Source organism: Tympanuchus pallidicinctus, unplaced genomic scaffold (genome assembly GCF_026119805.1).
Source record: "Tympanuchus pallidicinctus isolate F22 unplaced genomic scaffold, pur_lepc_1.0 scaffold8, whole genome shotgun sequence".
NCBI lineage: Eukaryota > Metazoa > Chordata > Aves > Galliformes > Phasianidae > Tympanuchus > Tympanuchus pallidicinctus.
Window position 1 is genome coordinate 31,208,919 of NW_026294802.1, and position 24,619 is coordinate 31,233,537.

Here is a 24,619-nt window from a genome sequence, read left to right on the forward strand (position 1 = left end):
GCTCTGCAATATATACATATATATATGTTTACATATATATATATATTTAAAGACCAGCCAAACAGAATGCTTAAAGTCTTTAATTCAGGCAGTGACCATTATTAAATCTGCATGATAGTTTCGACTAAACTTCAAGAGGATTTCTGCAGTCACTGAGTGTTATTCATGTTACAAGATATTAGAACAAAAATGTGAAAGTCAAATATTAAGACAAAGAAAAATATGCAATGCAAATAATCAAAACTAGTAAATAATTCAGGTTTATGATTTTAAAAGCCTGAGGATGCAACAGTACCCAAATCCTTTCAAGAGTGTAACACTCTGTATCCAACCGAATTTCAATTGTCTCCACAGCGTACAAGTATTCACTCTTCACAGATAAGAGTTGTTTGGTTTTAATAACAAGATTTATTGAAAAACAGAAGAAGAGATTTTCTGCATTTTTTGATGGTCTCAGATATGAGCTCCACTGTCCCTTGTAGCAACTGCTGCCAAACTTCTAAACCTGTGCATTTTAATTTAGTAGGTGACTTTCCATGCGTCCATACTTCCCTTTCCCATACTTACACATATTCCTGCTCTCTGGCTTGCCCCAAAAGTGCTAGTGGACCATACCCCAAGTTAGAATCCCTGTAAAGTTCATTCTGCCTGTTCAGTTTAAGATTAGTTTCTATCCTTCACTCTAGTTTACAGAAGGTATTTTCCAACTTCCAGAAGCTCCATTCCCTTCACATATGTTTCTCTGATGAACTCCTTCCCATCATTAGACCCAAGTTCATCCAGGGAAGGTTACTCTTCTATCTCCCTTTATAACTGCAGCCCAGCTAGTGTCATCAGCCTCAACTCCCTTAAGCTGGCAGCCTCACTACCCCCAGCACAATCAGGTCCTTGCAAAAGAAACGTGCTTCTCACAGGTTGCACACGTACAGGGTACACAGTAAGCTACATGCAATCCTTGCTTGCTTCCTATTGCTTTCCTCATGTGATTCAACAAGTACACTTTTCATGTGGTTGGTAGAAGAGAGATCTCTCTGGGAAGTTCAGGAGATGCAGGGGTAAGAAGCAGATTGAATAGCATGGGGTTTTTCATTCTCCTTTTTCTTTTCCATAGCTTCTTCACTGAAAAAAGGTCTTCAGCGGTGATTTGCTCTGAGAGGCAATAACTCCTGGTATTTCTATTGTAAAAGGGGAAGTCACTTCTACTTCATCTTCTATACTGGTCCACAGAAGGACATTTTAGAGATTCAGAGAATACAGTTACCACCTGTTGCACATGCAACAAATATTCCTATTTCTTCAACTAGTGAAATAACTATACTACTTCATTTATTAATCAGATTGACAACCATAATGACCATCAATGGACTACAGAGGATACTAGAAACCCAATTAATCCTTTTTTGAGTTAAGCATCACATTTATGCAGCGATACTTCATCAAAATGCATCAGGAAAAATACAGGGCATACTATGTGCAGGGGACTTGTCTTCTTAGCTTTTTCAGTCTGCAACTTTCACTTTTTCTAGAAGAAAAAATTTTTTGTTTAAACTACATTGTGCCTCTTCATTCCTTTAAGACTGGTCAAAGAAATACGAGGTTAATAGCAGTCATTAGTAAAGGGCATGAAGTACAGTGATAGGACTAAAGGTATGAATGCTTCAAAGTAAAAGAGAGTAGATTTAGATTAGACATTAGAAAGAAATTCTTTTCTACAAGAGTTGTGAAGCACTAAATCTGGTTGACCAGAGAGGCTGTGACTACTCCATTCCTGCAGGTGTTCAAGGCCAAGCTGGATGGAGCAATCTGGTCCAAAGGAGGGAGGGTCCCTGCCCTTGGCAGTGATATTTTAAGTCCATTCCAACCCAAATCATTCTGTGATTCTATGATGAAATTTTTTTCTTTATCTTTTTTCTTTTTATTTTATGCTATACTTATAGTGTACATTTCTATACCATTATAAGGAAATAATATTTTTCAGATTAAAAGTGCTGTTAGAATTCTATGATCACACTATAACAATTAGAGTAACAGCCTTGCAAACTACTACCATTAATAACTATTGCTACAAATAACCTTTCATTTCTCTGTCTCAAAAATCAGCTTAGTCAGATAAAATTATCTTCAAAACAAAAGCTGTTATTTCCTTTAAAGTCACCGCATCTCATGTCCATATGGAGGTGCCAATGGATCCTGGAGAGCCACAGATGTGTAACTACATTACTGTACTGAAGATAATATGCAATGTGAGAGACAGTAAGGTAGAAGCATGAAAATAAGTTTCAGCCTAGGCTGACATAAGTAGTTAATTATAAAAAGCAAAGAAAAGAAGATAGCATAAATTAATGGAAAAGTTCTTTCTTATAGGAGGAGATATTTAGTAGAAGAGTAGCAACTAAGAGGAAACCAAGCTCTACCCAGAATTATGAAATGCAATCAAATATATTTACTTCTTAAAGCCAAACATTCTTAATGCAACAGCACATACTTTCAAGTACACGGTATACGAATGGTATGAATTCTCTATTATTGACCTAGTTAGCCTTGAACGTGTATTCTGACAAAAGTGTTACTATGGATTTTAATGTGTATTTCATCATAATGTAAATTAGTGGTTTTTTTTTTTTAGAATATTTTTAAAAATCCATAGTTGGATTATTGCATTATAAAGAAAAACATGCTTCTGCACCAAGTATCTGCATTATATAACATTTGTATCTACTGTCCTTTAGGTAACAAGAGAAAAAAGGCTGGCGTTTCATAACACTATACAGAACATATACCTACTTTCTGATTTAGAAACCCTTAAGTTATATTTAAGGCACTTCAAATGATCATTTCCTCAACAAATCTGAATTTTATATCACTTCCTTCTAAGTAAGTATTTCTGTTGAAAATCCTCAAGTTTAAAAAACAAAGCCAACAAAAAACACCCAAAAAAATTTATCTTAAGTTTCAAAAGCTTCCATTTCAGTTTCAGAAGAAACCATAAATTACTACAGCATCACTAGAGAGATGCTAGCAGTAATGACAGAAAGAAAAAAACCGTGGTGACTGCTTAAAAATGGGTGCTCACTAGGAAACAGCGTCTGCTCGCTAAGCTCTGCTTTTGGCATTACAATGGTATTTTGCATAAGCAATGGGGGAAGGAGAGATTAGTTCTCAGCTAGAGGCTCAGCTCTAGACAAGTAATTTTTCATACAACTATAGATAGAAAATATTTGTTTACTACACATTCACACAGAGTACAACAGACTGCAGTTAAACACATGGATTTCAACTGTTTAACAGTGAGAGTTGGGGCTACTCACAATTGGTAGAAGCACAAGTGACACTTCACCCCTTACGAAAAATCACTTCTGATAAATGCAGTATTTAACTGGAAGATATTGTATAAGATACTTAATATTTATATCACCTTTTTAATGTTTAACATCTTCATGTTTGATCATAAAATGCATGTTTAGAAAAATATTTTAAATTTGACTGAACTGTAAGAATAAGGCTCTTAAATTTTACCCCAGATTGCATTAGAGATGGGTGTTTCATGGCTTCAAACATTCCAAAGGTGCTCAACCTAGTACTCTGTTAAAGTTAGATAATTCCACGTTCATCTACATTCACCAGCTTTTAGAGTTGTGTCGCATATCAAAAGACTACACACAAAGTTGGCCACTGGAATGCTCTTCTTCTGGAGTCTTACTGCGATCTTTACAAAACTTCTGAGTTGCTATATAAAGGACAAGGCCCTAAAAGGTGAGAAGCCCCTTTTGCTAAGCCTCTGCTCATGGCAATGCTCAAGCACATCAACCAAACCAATCTCTCTCAAATCTCCTAGCACTAAGACAGGGATGTTATGTTGCTAATAGTTAATCAGTGGCTATAATCATAGCTAAAACAACCCAGCTGCTGTGGCTTTTAAGCCCATGTGTGTTATCATATATACTGCTATAATACCTTAGCATCAATAAGTCAGGAGAAGTAGGTTATACTTTTTTGTGGCCCATGTAAAATCAGACATTATATTAATGGATTTAGAGTTTGCCATATCAAAAATAAAGTCCTTATATATTTTCTTACAGAGCTCAATGTTATTTTTAGCATATGAATACTAAGAGTTACCAAGCGTCTTGAACTGAGTTTTTTCTGCTATCATGTTTGACAACATCTGTATTACAAAATAGCCATCAGTAACAGTTCATTATCAAAATACTGACAAAACAAATCAAAATCCTTAAGCTAGGTAACATGGAAATTTGTGTATGTCACACTGGGGTGATTCATTTAAAATTTTTAAGATATATTGCTTACTTTCTGTTGTTCATGTTGTTATAATTATTTGACAGAGATGGAGAGATCTTTGGTAAAGTTGAAAAATTGGATGCACCTGGGGACCTTTAAAAATATGAAAATGGTAAATTAGATAAAAATTCTGAGATATTAAAAACCTTGAAAGCAAGCTAACAAAAGAACAATGCATATAAACAAGCATGGAAAATAAATACTTTATAAAAAAGGGCAAAGTACGAAAAACACCCAAGACATGCAAGCTCTCAGAATGCTTCACAATAGTTCCATATCATGTTGAAGGAATACTGAGTGCAATTAAAAGAAGCAGGCAAACAAAACAAAGAACCAAAACAGACCACTGTTCTAAAAAAGCTGCTTTCAGTTTGTAGAAAGAAAACAGGTATTGCAACCTTCTGTAACCTAGAATGCAAATCTAATATGAAAATTGTACATTTTCTTCAGTTAACCATAAATGGATGTTGAGACGTGATATAAAAATGATTAAGACATGTATCCCAGTATTAGTTTAATAGCAGCATGAAGCCATTTCAATATGGTTGTCTTATTAAAATCATTAAAAGAATTTCAGGATATCATGCAGAATAGTAAGCAAATTTTAAAACCTTCAGCCAGAAGTAATAGCATTATCATTCATCCCCATTGCTTAAGCCTATTCCTAAACATAAGAATAACAAATATTTCACTCATAAAGATCCCCTTAATGCAATATATACAATATATGGAAATCTTGCTGTGTTTTTTTCTTTTCCTTTCTCTTCTTTTCTAGACCTTACAGAAAATCATGTGAAAGACTATGAATACTTATAAAACCTTTTGTGTTTTTCTGTGGGCTCTATGCAATCCAGCTGGGCTAGAAAAAGCTCCAGCTGTCCTAGTGAAGCTTTGAAATACGTCTCACAATATTAAGACAAGAAATTTTGTACGCTCATAATATTTTAAGCACATAACAAGCACCAAACTGCAAAGAGATAGGCATTTTTACTCTGGGAATCTTTCCTACTGTATTTTGACATTAATTTAAAACTTTTGATCAATAAATCTTTTCCAAAAAAAAAAAAAAGATGCTTCGCCATGTTAAGAAAAATTTTACTGAACAGCTTTTCTGTAGATTTCCTTTATCAATCTAAATCTTCTTTGATCGTTATCTTCAAAGTAATATACACAGACATGTCCACAAGAAAGATACAGAACTCAAGTTATTAGTTCAAGTTAACTTGAATTCAACACACAAATTATGCACATTCACTGTTTTTAAAGAAGGTATTTCTATTGAATCATTTTGAATGGAAATCTAAATTTCCAAAACAAATATGAAGCTTTTATATAACTTAAGACAAATTCAACTGCAATATTGTTTTAAAATTCAAAACGGGATTTATAATAATTGCTGTCTCACAATTCAAAGAAACCAAAAAAAGTTTAAAAAAAAAAAAAAAAAAAGAAAAAGATCTGGTTTTCAGCAACAGTTATCTTGTTCGTCAGAGAACAGAACGATCTGCAGTTTTACTCCTTGCTCCGATGCGCTGCTGCCTGTATGATAAAATAACTGCTTAAAACTAAGCGTTTGCTATCAAATAGCGAGCAATAATGATATGTAAAACAGTAAGAGCTTGATAAAACTCCGACATGTGCAGCTATCTGCTTACATTACCAAATCCTGCGTGCAAAGATTAACATCATTCATTCATAACTCCTTCAGAGCTTCAAGCACGTTTCAATACTCGTGGGAAAGCTTTGGTAACCACACCGGCAGAAATTCTCCCATTATTAAAAGAGAAATGAAAAAAAGGATAACAGAAGACTTTGAATGGACACTAAGTGCTACTACTGAAAGTATTGCTCTACCTTCAGCTCTTTAACATTGTACAAAAACAACCACCAAAAGTATCTTGCAATAAAACAACTGCAACATATTGGTGGTTTTGTTTTTTGTTTTTTAAACTTAGCATCACCTTGTTGCAAAACAAAGCAGCATTTTTTCAGCACTTCATCTCATTAACTAGAAAAATAAATGACAAGTATGAGCAATATTCAACACCTCTACCTCAAAACTTTGTTGACATCTATTTAATAGTGATACAGCTGACCACTGAACACAGAATTGTACAAGAATGTTCTTTTATCCATACTGAAGGACAACTGAACACAGACTACATTCTTTCCCATGGACAAGCTACCAGAAATATTCTGAGTACTAAAAACAAAGAGCAATTTTGCTCTGGATTTTTGTCAATATGCATAGAAGACAAAACAAAAAATTCTGGTCAAACTGTGCAGTATTTTGGTCTTAATGGCAGAGCAAGGTTTATGTTCAAATCCCAGTGTATTTGCTTATTGCTTCTGTCAGTGAAACGAAGCAAGTTCCCTTGCCAAAACCAAAGACTTTTTTTTGCCAGTGCCTGCTTATCAGCTACAAAGCCATCTTAAGTCCCATTGTCAATATGAACCATGACTTTAGTTCACTACACTTCTCCAAATATACTTTCAAGAAGCAAATGACTTATTCTGTTAATTTAAATTCATCAGCATTTCTTTGCAGACATTCCATAGCTCCTTGAAAACCCATAAACAAGCAATAAAAGACTACTAAATGACAACAAAAAAGAGAAAATATTCTAGGAGCAGTGATCTCATTTACAAGTTATTCTGAGCTGACATAGTGAATAGAGAAACCTAAACACAAGACTGAAACTCAAGAACTGGAATTAGGATTGAATAAAATACTCAACGATTCCTGTCGGTCCCTAGTAGCTTCAGATATTCTATGACACAGAACAAATAGCTCCCTTATTTCTCCATTCTCGACACAGACTGAGCACCAGGGTAATAAATTATAATGTAAAAAGATTCATAAATTATAAGCGATATAAAATATTATAGGCTAGAATGCAGATAATAACCATATCCTTGTCAGCAGGATGTACAAATGTAGCTACACACACTTGAACAAGAGACCTAACACCTACCTGGAATTAAATCTGGAAGTGATATGAAGGGCAACAAGAAAGATTCTAAAAGCATACAAACAGCAAAAGAAGACAAGAGAAAGCATGGGTCACTGCTAAATAAGGCAGAGATCCTAGTGACAAAGGGCATGGGAAATGCTAAGGTCCTTAAATGTCTTATTGTTTACCAACTCTTCAGAGTTGCAGGTCTCCAAGACCAAAATCTGGAGCAAGTAAGAATTACCCCACTGGAGGAAAATCAGGTTCAGGAACATCTAAACACACAGGAGATGCATAGGATGGAGCCTGACAAGATGCCTCAACTGCTGAAAGCACTGGCTGATAATACTGTAATGCTACTCAGTTATCTTTAAAGATTATAGCTACTGGTGGAGTCCTAAGGATTGGAAAATATGGCAATCATATCTTCAAGACAGCAAGCCAGAAAATATAGGAAAATACAGGCTGCTCAGGCTTATCTTACTATCTTAAAATATGATAAATATTCTAATAACTGATTCTGGAAACCACTTTCAGACATATGAAGGACAACAAGGTGACTAGCAGAAATCAACATGGACTTATGAAATGGAAACGATAATTAAACCACCCTGATACCCCCCTACTACTGAGACGACTAGTTTGTTGATGGGAGCAGATATATCTGCTTCAGTAAGGCTTACAACACTTCTGACAGACCAGGTAGGCATAATGCTGTTCAGCAGGACCTGCACAGACTGGAGAAATAGGGAGATGAAAGACTCATGAAGTAGGTAAAAGAAAATGCACCAGTACACATTTGATAAAAAAACACAGGCTGACAAAATGAGAAACAACTTGATAAAGATGGTCAACAGCCTCCAGGGCTGTATTCAGAAGAACAAGGCCAGCATGCTGAAGGAGGTGAGCCCAGCCTTCTCCTTGGCACTTTATCCTGATGAGGTACGCCTAGAATACAGGGTTCAGTTTTAGGCTCTGTAGCATAGCAGGGACATATTAGAGCAAGTTCCGTGAATGGCTACAGAGATGGTTAAGAAACTGGTGCATCTGACCTGCGAGGAGTAGGGACTGTTCAGCCTAGAAAAGAGAACACTGCAGAGGGTCCATACCAAGAGGTATAAATGTACAACAGGAAGGGATGAAGAATATTGTGTAAACTAGTGGATTACACTGAAAGGACAAGAGGCAATGGGTACATTCTTATATGGAAATGCCCGTATTTCAGACAATAACAAAAAGGGAAAAAGGGATAAACAACTAATTTATTTTTATTATTATTATAAATAGTGAGGGTAGTCAAACACTGGGATTGGCAGTCAGAGAAGCTATGGCTGAGTGAAGATTTTCCAATCACATAATATCCCAAGTTGGAAGGGACATACAAGGATCATCGAGTCTGAATTCAGGCTCCACAAAAGACCACCCAAAAATCAAATCAAACCATATTATAAGAATGTTGCCTGAACACTTCTTGAAATTTGGCATACTTGGTGTCTTTATCACTTCCCTGGGAAGCCTGTTCCAGAACCCAACCACTCTTCTCCATAAACAACCTATTCTGATCTCCAACCCAACCCTCCCCTGATGCAGCTCCATTCTGTTCCCTGGGGTCCTGTTATCACTGGTGCCCATGAGCAAAGCTCAGCGCTGCCCTTCCGCCCACCTCAGGAGGGGCTGCAGGCTGCCTCCCCTCAGCCTCCTCTGCTCTGAGCTGAACAAACCCAGGGATTTCAGTTACTTCTCATGCCTTGCCATCTAGACCCTTCACCATCTTTGTAGCCCTCCTTTGGGCGCTAATAGCTTATCTCTGTCTCATACTGGCACCGTGGCACACAAAACTGCACACAGTTGAAGAATTACAGATGTTTGCTTCCTAAAAACTTTGGATACACAAGCAATAAAATATTTCAAAAAAGACAGCTATGTACTTTCTACTTCCTTTTGTAAAATATATACAGAGATATATATACAGAGATCCAGGTCAGAAACAAAAAAACAATTAAGTTTTGAGAGATTCTTCAAGAAAGGCATGCAAATTGAAATTAGAAAAGATTTTTTTTAAGAAAAAAACTTACTGTGTGACAAATGTTTTAAGAAAACATTTTTAATTATAAAAGAAAAAATCATAAATGTGTCTAGTCTCAAAAAACAAAAATCAATGTACTCTTTCACATAAAATTGTTAAGGCTAAGAGCAGGCAATCTGTAAGTCACAGAAAGAAGCTGTTAACTATTTGAGGATTTATTTCACAGCAATGTCAAAAAGAGCAGGCCAGAATTAAATCTGTTACTTTTATTACACACATATGTATTGATAATTTAGTTGAAATATTTTGGGCCACATAAGAAGCATTTTTGAAGAAACTAACAAGGACTTCAGTTTTAAGTTCTCTGAGAAAACAGTGAACAATGCCTTCCTAAGGGTAGAAGAAAATAAGATACTAGTTAACAGTATCTTTGTATTTTTATCTAATTTGCTTTTATATAAATTTGCACATGAACAGGTAACAATTTCTAAACAGAGAACTAATAGAGAAAGCTTGTCCCCATTATTCATTTGGTACCTCATAGAACTTCATAACGTTAAGTTCCTTTCTTCTCCTTCTCTCAAGTTTTGGGATCATAGATTGTAAAAAGATTTTAATTGTTGCAGAGTATTTCCCAGAACGTGAATAATTTGTTGGGTTTTTTCTTTGTTTGCTTTTGTGAAGTTTGCTTCACTTATGTGAACTACAGCCTTAGATTTTTGTTTCCTATCTTAAAACATACTCTTCATGACAGCAAACCATTCAAGTAGTTTCTCCCACCCACACGTGTGGGATAATCTGAAGAACGATGTAGATTTGCAAAGTTAATATAACACAATTTTCTGTGGAGCTATCCATTAATGCTGAGTAACAGCTATTTTGGGAGCAGATGACAGTGAAGACATTTGAGGTGAAGCCACTCTCAGCTCCCCAGAAACGGTCTCACAGAAGCCAAGCTTCCTGAGCAAAAAAAAATCCCAGTAGTTGATATAAACAATTGATATAAATAGAACCTCTCAGAGGGCCAAAATCCAGCTATTCCCAAGACAGAAGTCTGACTCTTTACACCACATTCACATACTTCCGGGCATAAAAAAAAACACTGAAGTCTGTGTTAAAATGAGACAACAAAAGATATCAGTAGAATTTAGAGGATTTGCTTACTTAATTTACAGGAATTTAAATTACAGTTGCAATTACTTCCTAAATGAAGTAAATTCAGAAGTTAGAAGAACAATATACAACACAAATGTAAGCACTGACAAGTTTGAACATAGGGCTGAAATTCTTAACTGCACAATGGACCGAAAAAGCTGAATTTCCTCCAAGTTTCCTTAGAAGAGAAAACAATGGTTTTGGTATGCTTATAATAAACATTTTCATTTTTACCAATTAATTACAGTTATGAGCAAAACAGCATTATTTTCCAAGGCAATGTGTTCTATACTGAACTCATAATTCTGCCACTTTCAAAGTAAATCTTGTTCTTCTCTTGCTGCAGAAAAGATGATCACACCTTTAACATATTTCTTATTAAAAAGAAAACAAACAACTCTGCCTTCATTCATCACCTTTAAGTGGTAAAAAATGATAACAAATGAAGCAATCAAATTAAAGATTGCTGTTATGTTTCTGCTACCAAGAAAGAGGCAGGGAAAATGTGCAAAACATCTAAGTATCTGAGCAGACAGGAACCTCATCAAGTTGATAAAGGAAATGCAAAGTCATTCATCTGGGCAAGAATAGCCCTAGAAACCTGTACACACTGGGATAAAAATGAAGGCTGACAGGCTGGAAAGCAGCTTGGCAAAGACAGTCAACAGGCTCCAGGGCTTAATTCTGAAGAACAACACTGGTACACTGCAGGAGGTGAGCCTTACCCCTTTACTTGGCACTTTATTCTGATGAGAAATACTTAGAGTGCAAGGTTCAGTTCTGCGCTACCCAATACAGGATGGCATGGAAATACTGGATCAAGTCCAGTGAAAGGTGACAAAGATGATTAAGGAACTGGAGCATCTGACCTGAGAGGACAGAGCAGGGACTGCTCAGGCTAGAGAGGCTTATGTAGATGGAACTGTTCCAGGGTGATCTTGGAAATGAGTATAAATCCCTAGTGGTATAGAAACACCAGCGGAAAAAGAAAAGATAAGGCAAAAACTGATGCACAGGCAATTCTGTGTTTTAGTTTTTCATAGTGACGGTCTGTAAACAATGAAACAGGTTGGCCAAGAAGGCTGTGGAATGTGGCATTTCTCCAGTAGCTTACTTTGATCCTTATTTGAATAGGTAGTTTGGATTAGACAATCTTCAAACTTGCCTTCCAACCTCAACTATTCTGTGATTCTGTGAAAAGCTTAGCTGATGTTCTGAAATAATCCTGGCCTTTTCAAGCATTAGAAATCTCTCATACTTTCTAGTGATCTATATTTTGGTCTTTCAAAATATGGTATTTTATCCTGTAGCCTCAGAACATATTTACAGTTTTTACTCTTCCAAAAACGGCACTGCAAACAGCTACTCTCAGCTGCCAGTGCAATGTGTGTAAACCATGACAGGACTGCAGGAAGGTGTATGGGGATACACTGGTAGCAATGACATACTAATACTCCTGGTATCTCACACAGGAGAATCAGAAGTAGCGTAATGTATTTTTTATTCCTCTTATGATTTATTAGATTTTTCACAAGGTTTTATATAGATGTAAAAATCTGGCCCCATTACTGCTTGCTTATAACTTTTATGTGAACCTACTAAATTTTGCAAACCTTTTGAATTTGAATATGAAATTTCAATCAATGTTTCTGATAGCTGCCAAATGGCAAAACCATCACTTCATCTTGAAACTATTTATTCTCATTTTCTGAGTATCTTATAAACCTTCTCTGACACCAGAACTTTCTATTGTCATTTTACTTATCCCCAGATCAAACATTTTTCAGGTGATACACTTCAATTTAAATGAAATTTCTCAGTGTTCTCCATAAGGTGGAGTAAAAACATGGCAGGAAAGTAGGGATGTCTTCCTACCAAAATTTTTTTTTTTTTTTTTTTTTTTTTAAAGCCATGACAGTCAGTCAACTGAATGCTTTTTAAGCTCAGATATTACACTTCCATGTATTTGGCATACCATTCTTTCTGCTGCTCCACAATTTCAGTTCTCTTTTTGTCATAACATCCTGCTAAGTAAGATTAAACTGTTCAAATTAAGCTTAAATTGAACAGCTCAGACTTCATTAAGCAACTTAATATAACCTGTTGCTCCTAATAAAAACGTTTGAGATGAAACGTCAAAAAGATTAAAAGTCTGTATCTTTCAAATGATAAGCAACTATACTACAAATAAATCTTAAGCAACATTAAATCTCATTGCATTAATTCAAAATAACAAAAGAAATAAGAGGAACTTAGAACATTCAAATGAAAGATAAGCTCAAGAATCTACCAGAAGGGAGAAAAAGCAGTTAACAAAATATGTACGGCTGCTAGTAAGTTCACTAGTAGTTCCAATTGTTCCTCAAAACCCTTGTGTATGCTGGAGGATGCCATTTAGAATCTACAAATGCTGCTGAAAAATGTATTCAACTGAAAAAAACAAAACACCATGCTGAAGTCTTTTTTTTATCCCTTTCCATTATATGTAGGTGCTGCTCATAATGGCAGCAGGAAGAACAGAAATATAACATCATACTCTGTAAACTGATGACAGCCCAACAAGAACAAAAGCGACATCCTGGCAACACAAGACAATTTAATAATGTTTATGGGTAAACATTACGTGGTCTGAAGATAAAAGGAAAAGCTATTCACAAAAACATTCAAATATACTGATGAAATTCAAATATGCTTGAAACAGAAATCTAAAATAAGCCAAGTTTCACAGTTTCCTACTAAAGATTTCCTTCTATTTTTAAACAAGACAAAGTATATTACTGGCCAAAGTCACCAAAACTGTGCAACGAACATGCAGGAAATCACCTTTTTAATATTATGTTCTACATTGTGCAGCACTTAAAACAGACAAACTACTTTGCATTTATTGAGACAAAAAATAGAAAAGGCGATATGCAGAACAGAAAGAAAAACCAACTGCATTTCAAAGGAAAATATTATGGGAAAATAGATAAGCTATGGTGAACAATATGAAAAACCTGTCACTTACTTAGGAGTTGAAGAACCTCTTGGCCATGTTCCATCCTCATTCTTCTGTTCTATTACCAGTACCTACCCACAAAAAAAAACACACGCAATAAGAATACCAAAATAAAAACAGTATTTTCCAGTGTTTTAAATCAATTTGCTTATGTGGGATGGAGACAGAACAGACTGATGTTTAAGTTACTATTCTCTGAGGTTAACTGATATCTTTTCAATTACAATGCGCCCTTACTCACTCCCTGTTCATTTTTCTGGCCTCACCTTGATTTGTACAAGTTTGGGTTTCAACAACCTGTGGGTATAGTGACAAGATCTGACCTCTCAAAGAGATCAGATGATCACTTGCCTAAATAGAATCTATGAATCTATAGAGATCACAACTCACAACAGTGCAATTAGGAAATGGGCATTCCTGAACAAATGCTGCCCAACACACAATCCAGGTAGGCAGGAAATAAAAAAAATAAAATAAAAATTCACCTTAAATCATAGCTTCCTGTTTTGTCCTTTTTTTTTTTTTTTTTAAAGAAACAAAAATATTCTAGTCGATGTGCCTAATATTAATTTTCCAAATGGAGAGTAGACTAATGAAATACAATTAATTCAAGTTGTTATTGCTACAAATGGGAGAACAGAACACTCAGTCCTAAACACAGGCAAGTGCCATTTGAGATGTCTTTGGGTATTTGAGATATCTGCCCTATGCTGGCAGATACGACACTGGACCCACAAAAAGCTCATGCCTTTCTGGACTGACAGCTGGGATAGCCCAGATCATCTGAAATGGCAACTAGATTCTAATATCTTAACTGAAACTACTTTGTACTTTAAGTACAAATAATTTCATGTATTTGTTCACTAATATTTCAGGATGCTAGCTATCTGCCATGCCATACTTTTGTGTGTCTGTGTCTACACAAACACATACTATAATATATTCATATATACATATATTCACGTATACACTTGTCCTCAGAATCTTACATAAATCATGCTGTCTCTTGAAGATGAAATCAAATTTTCAGTCTGCATACACTAAGGAAACCATTGAAAACCAGCTTTCCATTACAGTTTTCAGCCTGGAAAATAGTGGTTTACTATTTTGAATCTCGAACGCTGTAAAACGTTCTGCTCATTCTTCCTTTCATTGGTTTTCAGAGACTATTGAATGAAAGGAAGATGCAGATGTATCAGTTCAATGGAATCCTTAAAAGCTCACTTCAGAAATCAGCTGCTGAATTCAAAACATTCACCCACCAATCACACGCACAGCTTAGTTTTACATGGTAAAAATAACTATTAGATTAGACAGACTAATAGAATAACTACCACTAAATTAGGAGGCTTGATGAGAAAAACATCAGCCCTGTATGTCAGCAAGTACAACTGACCCAAACAAACATGCTCTGCTTGGAACATTTAGCATTTTACAGAAACCATGGTTCAATTGTTTTGAATAATATCTGTTTTCCTTTAAGTACAGATGTCACCAGCAGGTCTTTTTATGGCTATATTAGACCATGCACAGTTCACAGTTAATGTTTCACTGGGATAGAGGCAATTTTCAAGATATATCTTTGACACAGGTTCTTACAGCAGGACCTGTGCATTGTGAAAATAAACTGTGAGGCTTTAACTGAAGTTAAAAAGCACAACAGTCCAAGCTGTTATTTTGGTGCACTGTTTACTTACCTTCCATGGCATAAAAGAAAACAGAGGCACAACATAAACACTGTTGCTAAGTAAGCTAAAGTCAAGTATTTTGAAGAAAAAGGAAATATTTTAATATAATCTTGCCTACAATTACTGCCATCAAATTTTATTCATTCTTGTCTGTAGTATAACAGTATGACCTACAGTTGTTGAAAAAAATTCAACTTGATTTGAAGAGTAATGAATCAATATAATTTGAAAAGTTATTCCAATAATGAAATTGCTCAATCAGTTCACATGTAAATTTGTATAGTTTATTTCCAATTGTAATGGTAAAAAAAGCTATCTAGAAAAAAAAAATCTTCCCACAAAGGCATTTATAAGTAAGGATGTACTCTCATGCATATTTTTATTTTTTCTTTCTTTCTGAAAGCCAGACACTGCAATTTGAGTCTTTTATTTTCATAGCCTTTTAGACAAATTTTTATTTATTTATTTTTAAATAAAGTTGAGTTTCATTATAGAAACATATCCCAATTTTGGAATATTGCTTATTTCAAGTTTTGCCAAATTGAAGTCAGCAATGTTACATTTATTTCTTTATAGTTCTCTAGTAAATTCATATTTAAAGATGAAAATACAATTACAAGTCACTTCTATTTTTGTTTGTTTAAAACAAGTACCCTGTCCCTAATACAATTTATTAGCACTTTTTAAAGTATGGAAAATACACTGGGTACAGATACAGCTTCATGAGCAAAAAATAAACGTTAAAAAAACAACAAAATAAATGGTATGACACAGTACCTGTCCCTGATATAAACCAGCATCTTGTATGGTACTATCTGGTTTATTCAAAGGTTCAAAAGTATTACTCATGTATTTGTTCCACAATCTGGTCTCTTTTTCACCTGGAATATTGAAGATTTTTCTTATCTCTTTTTCAATTGTATCTGTTTTGAAAAGGAGAAAACAGAATTTCAGCACTTATCTAGACAAACACTTCAAACTGAATAAAACATCAGAATCAGTAGCCCTTATATTCAAAATATGGATCAAACTCTAGAAATGATCATATAACTGTATCATGCTGTAGATAAAACAGGAAGTTGCTAGCTGGCATGCCCTTAAGATGGAAATAGTCAGAGGAGTGTTTTATTTCCTCCTGAATCTCCTAGCAAAGTAGTCCAAATACATAACAGCATAGGAGATGACAGGAGCTACCCTAGGTACCTGTCTACTCATTTCCCAAAGTGTGGTTACACAGGAGTGTGGGTGGACAGAGAATGATTAGAAGTAAAACTGGCAATAAAACTAGGGGCAGAAAGGGCAATTCATTCTGTTCCTTTCTCAATTCCACTGTTTTTTAACCTGCTACTACCCATGTCTCAGTGCAATTAGCACTAAGTTCAACACATACACTCACAGAAATTAAACTGTACTCTGTGCTGAAACACTACAATTCTCCTTGCCCTATACTATAAGCAAAGCTTGAGTTGCTTTTTTTTTTTTTTTCTTGGATCTTTCTTTCCATCTCAATCAGTTCTCAACCAATGACTTCAAATAACTATATTTGAATACAAGCACGAATCTATTTGGCACAGTCTTAAAAAAAAAAAATATCCAGATTTATCAACAGCTTCCACTAAAAAAAAAAGAATTTGTGGAAGATATTTGCTCATTAACTTATTAGTAACCATGAAAACTAAATACTTGAGCATTTCAGCTTTTGTTCTTCGAAAGTAAAAAATTAGTATCTCCTGTTCCAACTTCATTTACAGAAATGCTATGTAACAGCAATCATCAATCCTATCAGATGACTGTACGGTACGTGATATAACCAAGACTCTGGGCAGACTACATTCTACTTGGCTGTTGTGCCACTTTTAGACTGTGGAATTGAGTTGGTTTTTTTTTTTTTTAAATAATTTCTTAAGAGCTTAAACAATTCTGACTGTAAAATCCTAATCCCTGTGCCTTCACCAACTATCACTGAATTACTGACTCATAACCTAATATCAATGTGCCTGTTCAAGTATATTAACACAATGTATTTAAACATGCACAGTCTGAGGCATCTTGTGTATTCTGTCATTATCAGGTCTATCCTCTATAATTATTTCTTTTCTCTACCTCAAACTAACTTATGTTAGTATCTACTTGTGCAGAAAAGCAAAGGAATTTCAGGAATAACACACATTTGAACACTGGCTAGTGAATATTAGATTACGCTTATTTATTTTTCTCCAAAACCTCCTCTGTATATTTAAATTAAGGAAGGTCTGACCTGACCTCCTGAGGGTAACAAATACTGTAAGTAATGATAATGGGTAGATACATTAAAACTTCTTGAATGGATCTAAGTATGTTACGTCCATTCACCTCAGTGGAATTTATACTAAAGGGACGGTAAGAGAAAAATTCCAGGAATCAATTATTCTTTCACTCAAAAAAGGTATCTACTTTTCCAGCTCTTTTTCTGACACGTAAACTCTTTTGGATGTCCTGGCTACGATGGCACAGTTTGCTGTTCTGCATAAGAAGATTTAGCTTCAGAAAGAACATATTTTCAAGGCTTCCAAGAGAATCTTGTCCACACCTCAGAAAAACAATTAAGGCCAGTGTCCAGAATGGGGGTGCCAGTGAGTCTGCTTCTTATTACCTTTCACGAGAACGTTCTCATAATTATCATTATTTCTACGCTAAGAATAAAAATGAATGTATATCCAAGTAACATTCATTCTGCATCTGATTAGAGAAAGAAAAAACAGAAATTTATATATAAACTATAATTCCAATGATATGGCTTAATTCAATATGGCTAAAAAGTAGCTTGAATTTGGTATATATAATTTTGAATAACATTAAATTGGTTTATCAAAGCTACTAGTTTTGCTTAGTGAGTAAAGAGGTACACCTTGCCAAGTTAGTACAGGTCCCAAGAAGGGCAGTTAACACACAACATTGAAGGCTTGTTTCAAGGACATATTTCACAACTCCTAGGTGGTTTTTATTCCATTACAAGCAGCTGATTATCCATTTATCTTTAAGATTAAAATCTAACAAGGGAAAATTATTCTGTTTTTATGGTATGCATTCTGCAAAATACTAACTATAAGTCACTGCAAGTAAAATCTGAAAAAACCAGCCCTGCTGTCAAGCAATGCAAGGTAATGGTTGGACTTGACTTTGTCCTTTGTCTAAACCACAATTCTAATTGCAGAAATACAACTCACTGTAAGAATCCTACCCCAGATACACATGTACAAATACACCAAAAACCTGGGATACGTGATCAATAATATCCTGTGCATGTTTTGTTATATTCAGGGACAAAAATGACATTATGTTTAAAGAACAGGCAAAATAACTATGAATAACTACAAGATCTGAATATAATAGAGGATTCAGTTACTTTAGAGAATGCGCCTGGCCTGCCAACTCACAGCCCAACGGTTACCTTTGTACATCAGCTTTAGGTATTAATTCATAAATCTAATTTGTTCTTGTGCTGTGTAATATACCCTTTTATGTATTAACTTAAAATTGAATGAAAAAAAGACATCAGTGGAAGGACATGAAAAAAATGGTATTTCTTACACAACAAAAGCCATGAAAAGCAGTATGGCATCTAATAAAGATACTAAAAAACACTGTCATGCTGTTCACTTTCTGGAAAGTGCAAATCTATAGAAATAACAAAATAACCCAGATACTTAGATAATAAAATAAAAAGTTTCTTTTTTAATTTACTGAAAACTCTAAATATTCTAAATTGCTCAGTTTCTAATTTCAATTCAAGCAAGACTAGTCCCACCCTTTGTAAACATTATAATGCTCATTTATCATTTTACATAGATTTATTCAGAATTCACTACTAAATACAATTTAAACAAGTAACAATCACACACAGTTCAGAATGCTTCTACATACCTATTGTATCAGCTTTACTAAATCTTCGTGTGACAACATTGTTCATATTTCCATTTTCACAAAGCTTTAATTCTGTCAGATACACTTCTACTTTGCAGTGCTTTACAAACATACCCTGTTCAACAACCTGAAAAACAGATTGACATCAAGTATTAATCCAAGTACATTTATGCACACACAGTTCAGAAGTTTTGAGACTTTTTCAAGAAACCGACGTTCAAAGAAAACAGGACATTTAATAAATGCCAAAAACTGAGACTAAAATTCTCCTATAACTTTTTAGAAACCTACCTTTTAAAAAAGTAGAAATTTTCCTCACAAGATTATACCTTATTAATTAATACCATGACTTTCAAAGCTGTAAGTGCAGTGCAAATCACAAACGGGGATGCTTAATTCCAAGATAAGATGCTTAAACAGAAGGTTAAAAGCATCAAAAGTTATTTAAAAAAAAATAATAATCTCAGGACACATTCAATGTATGCTGTCTCTTCAAAACATGAAGGACTAGGTTTCACAGCTAAAAAATACTTATTGAAAACACAATACACACTACTAAATTCTAAATTTCACACGTGATTTTTAAACAGATCTTATATTTAAAGTAGACCCACAAATCTTCCAGCTATGCTCTGGTAATGAATACATTCATTTGAAATTCCAGCTAGTCATTACAATTGTTTATTATAGGTTCACTTTTGTAACTCCTATTACAAATTAGTAAAATACAGGATTTTTTTTTTTTTAAAGTAAAAATGTAAAAAAAAATAATCAGGGTCACCTCTTAAATGTTTTTCCCTTTGATCTTCCAAAGTGTAACTGCAGTACTTAGTCATGTAGACTGTTCCCAAAATAACCATCACCCTGATATGTGATACATCTGACAAATATGGTTAAAAAAAAAAAAGCCATCAGCTACTCACTAGGAGAGATCTGCTATCTACTGTACAAATATAACTTGCATGCATGTGCCATAGGAACAAAAAATGAGTTAAGAATTCCATTGTAGTGCAATGGTTTGCCAGAGTTATGACTTCCAGCCATGACATTTAAATAAAAATGTCTTTACTTCAGCAGCTTATTAGGATTTTCAGCTGCTAGAGTAACAACAAAATAGTCATAGTAAACAGAACTGAGCAGTGTGGGTAAGACATTTCTGAGGAAAAAAAAAGAGAATGTAGTAGTTGTATTACTGTATGCTACAACAAATTCATAATGTTATTTGACTCAGAACAAGTACAACAGTAAATCAATTTAAATATATATATTAAATGTATAAACTTAGATTCACATCTGAAAAAACACCCCTCTTCGTCCTCCTCCCCACTCTCAAAAATCAAAGAAAAGCATCAAACCACTAGTATGCAAAAACAAAAACAATTAACACATTAATATAGAGAGGAGAAAGACTCATGAACAAAATGGGAAAAGTAACACAATGAAAAACTCATTCACCTGAACTGGTATCTCAGATGACAATTACTGCTTATATTGGCAGAAGGTAATTAATCTATGCCAGTTTACCCGACCACTCATTACACTGCACTTATTTTTCCAGTCAGTCTCTTCCAAATACAAGGCAAGCTACTTTCATTACCTTCTCTCTCCTTCTATTTCCTTTTAAAGGCCAAAAAATTACAGAAGCTCTATCAGGATGATGGAAGAGTATTTATTTTACTGAAACGTATCCTCAGGAACAACAATAATAAGTTGATTATATATATCATTAAAGAAAAGACATTACAAAAGATTTCAGCTTTCACAGGACTAGATAAGCAAGACCTACCAGCTGTGTCTCTGTAAAATAGAACACCTCTTAAAGTAGCAGTGGGAATGTTAAAACAAACTTCCCTTGCTGACCAAATGGACATTGAAGACATAAAATTCATTCCGTAGCTTAATCTGGCTCTTCAATTAAGTGGTCAGCATGTACTCAGACTACTGATGTCACAGGAGGAAAAAAAAAACTGCATTATGCCAAAAACCACATTCCAATTAGAATAGTTTCTTTTAACATTTAAGGAATTAAAATAAAGAGCTGTGTTATAGAAAAAAAACATGTCCTAATGATCAATTTAGAAATGACAAATATCACAGAATCATGGAATCACCAAGGATGGAAAAGACCTGCAAGATCATCCAACCATCCACCTATCACCAATAGCTCTCACCAAACCAGGTCCCTCAACACAACGTCCAAGCATCCCTTGAACACCTCCAGGGTCGGTGACTCCACCACCTCCCTGGGCAGCCCATTCCAGTGCCTGACCACTCTTATAAATACGTCTAAATGTATTTTAAAACTTAGTAAGTTATTACACTACAGATGCAACTCTGATCACTATTCTGAAAATCCCAAGAAACAATTCAAACAAAATTATTATCTCATCAATAAACTGGTAAAATATTGTATCGCCTTAACAATAAGGATGGTATGTTCTGGAGCAAACAGGCAAATATGTTAATTTTTATGAGTTTGATTATGTGTGATGGAGGGTCACAGTATCTGCTGTACCAGGGACTATTTATGTTCAGGTAAGTTTTTTTTGCTTGAAGAAAAAATACTACCCAACAAGTGACTGCACAGAGATTATGCTCATCAGGAAAGGAACTATCAAATTACTTCACAAGCATCAACGCTACTAGAACTGGATCTTTCACTGATATAGTCAATGTATTTTTTAGATTTTACATTTAATTTCAAAATCATTTACATCAATAGACTTGAAAGTTTATAAAGTAAGATCTTCTGTAAAAACTAGAGAGCTTATCTCCAGAACTGAATGATTACATTGTTTCTCAGTTTTCAAAACTTGAGTCTCTAAATCTGAATAAAAACTAGGCAATCAAAGTAGAATTTGTATATGAAGTCACAATGGACCAAAACACTTGAAACTTTCTAATAAAATCAATTTCTAACGAACTTCTGTGGAACTCCTACGTATTTGCAGGACTGTATTTGAATCACATTCATCCCAGAGGGAAATTTAAGAGTACCTTGCGTGCTATTGGTTCTTGACCTTCCATTAGCGTGTACCAGCTAACTAGCCTATTCCAACCTTCAGTTGGCAACAGGATGTAGTCCAGCTCATCAATGAGATGTTCTTTGAGAGACTGGGAATCACCATCTGTAAGAGAACAATATTTTTACTTCAGTATAGTAGTTCTGTTAGCTGACCTATTAAAGAAACATTTTTCATGTAAATAGCAAACAATATTTTGAGTCCAAAGCAAAATTATTTAAAAACTAGGCAAGTTGTAATCATTACGATAGAATTCCTACTCTTGCGAACCCTGATGAAAACACCACATCCAACCATGAGCACCTACCTTGTTATCATGCACAGCTTTCACAGGATCTGTTTTCCCACTCACTTTGCACTCAAATCACTATAAATATTTTCTTTTCACACTACTGCCACATCCTTGACTAAAAAGGAAGGAATGGGTAGCTATAGTAGATCAAGACAAACTTCGAAATCATTCACTCAATGATAAATTGGGAAAACAGCATGGTACAATTCTCCTACTTACAGAATCCAATGTACTCTGGAAATACAGTCCCTGTCAAATTCTTCACAGGGACAAAGAGGCAGCACTTGAAAGAAATACAGCTTGGCTACCTCCTACATAAAGAAGCCTGCTTTTAGCTCACATTCGATTTTTATTACAGTAGTAACACAGCAGCTATCCTGTATGTGCAAGAAGTAACTTCAGATCTGAACCACTGCAAGCCTCAGACAACTACAGCAGCTTTCTTTCCAGTTGGAAGTACACAGCTACAGGGCAGCAAACAATTCCCAATACAGGGAAAGATCAAACAGAGAGACCCACACATGGAACTCCAAAAGACAATGCAGGATAACAAGCTTAATTATGTATGAAGATATGTATGAAGAACAGACTTTAAGAAGTATACAGCTTACACATTTTCATCATCCTATCTGAATAAGCTATTGAAAATACACAATTAAAACTGAGAAAGAAAAAACTAAAAGAAAGGCAAAATAACATCAAAATGCTTTCTCTTGGAAAGTTTTTGTAAGTAATATTTCTAAGAAAAATGAATATTGTTATCTATATTTTTCTGCAAGGAAAAGGATACAGCTCTCAGTATCATACACATAAAAAGCGCTAAGAACTTCCTTTGCACCTCATCTGATTGGTCCTTTAATATTAACTATTTTTGTGTGTAAATATTTAATAAAGTATGTTTTAACATATTCCCCTTTTCCACAGGAAATCAACACATTAAGAACATATAAGAGATGTTTAAGAGATGTGTTCTCTTCCATGTGGGAGGAATAAAGAAGATTCCAGCTTACCAAGACTTTCAGAGTCTCCCTCCTTTTCAATATTTACTGTATTTTCAGTTCTAATAAGGAAAGATTGATAGAAAATGCAATGCTTTTTTGCTTTAATCACCAGAATGGTGAAGACATGGGAAAAGGATGCAAAGTGATCCTTTACTCCTATTAGCTGATCACTGGTGTCAACTACCTCTTCTCTCTCTCTATCTAAATGCCTTCACATGTGAACGAAGAACTGTGAATATGTGCATTATTTGTTGCTACCAATTCAGAGATGACAAAAGCAAACAGTTTTGATAAAATATAATCTATCCAGAAAAGAGATGACTTGTTGTAGCAGAGGCTGTAATATGGTTTGCATACATTTTTCTCCAATAAAAATCACAAATGATCTAGTAGGAAGAGTTAAACAAAGAGAACAGAGCAACAACACCCTCTAAAATGCAGCCAGGTTGTTCTTAGAATTAATATTTTAGAAGAGGGGAGAATGAAGTCCAGCCGAAGTACTTGTTGCAATTTTAGCAAGAAAAATCACAAGCTTCAAAAATTCTCTTAGCTTAACTGGTTTGCTCCTAATTACTTCAAAACTCTTCAGGATCTTAAATTCTCAACAGCAGTGTATGATTTCAGCTGCTTTTTATTCAATTTTCTTCCATCCTTAGTGATGGCAAAGATGGAAGACCTACTACAAACAGAAAGTTGTCTGATACTGTTTAATCTATTGAAATCAGGTTACATAAAAATTGACTCCTATGTTGCGATGTCAATAAATCTATTATTTACTTCCCACTCTACTACTCTGCTCAAGCTAGCAAATGCTAGAAATAATAATTCAAATTATAGAGCAAATAATAGAAAATATATAAGCAAATAATTATAATCAAATTATAAGCAAATAATAGAAATAATATTGTTGTGCTGATAATACAGAGCCACTGTTCTAGAACCATACATAACCAAACAGTGAAGTTCATAAAAGTGTGTGAGAGCATCAAAATAATACTAAGAAAAAAGTTTTTCATGAACTTTTATCAAAATGGTTAACATGATTTTGGATTTACACGGCTAACCCTAACACAGACTTCATATTTGTAGGAAATTTAAACCATCTGAACACATGTATAGATTAAGAAAATTATCAATAATCCAGCACAGTGCTGTTGTGCATCTGGAAATAGTGCTTTTTTTTGAATGTGGTTTGACACAGAAGAAAGAATAAGCTGTTGCTGCCTCTCTGAGGATAAAAAGGATGTTGCTATATCTGATTTCAACTGAGAATGTCATCT

General features: G+C 34.6%; 1 protein-coding gene across 3 annotated transcripts in view; it reads right to left on the minus strand.

Annotated features, from left to right (window-relative positions):
* USP15 (ubiquitin specific peptidase 15) overlaps positions 1 to 24,619 on the minus strand; it is a 63,931-nt gene that overhangs the window by 22,447 nt on the left and 16,865 nt on the right. Inside the window, exons 3-7 of one of the 3 annotated variants that reach the window (XM_052667417.1) lie at positions 22,021 to 22,151; positions 19,024 to 19,150; positions 15,898 to 16,043; positions 13,442 to 13,503; positions 4,309 to 4,392 (exon numbers count right to left, since the gene is read on the minus strand). In XM_052667417.1, the coding sequence (XP_052523377.1) occupies positions 4,309 to 4,392; positions 13,442 to 13,503; positions 15,898 to 16,043; positions 19,024 to 19,150; positions 22,021 to 22,151 (550 nt within the window). Of the gene's footprint in view, positions 1 to 4,308; positions 4,393 to 13,441; positions 13,504 to 15,897; positions 16,044 to 19,023; positions 19,151 to 19,804; positions 19,907 to 22,020; positions 22,152 to 24,619 lie in introns of those variants that run through there. The other 2 variants (XM_052667419.1, XM_052667418.1) reach the window with 2 other exon arrangements.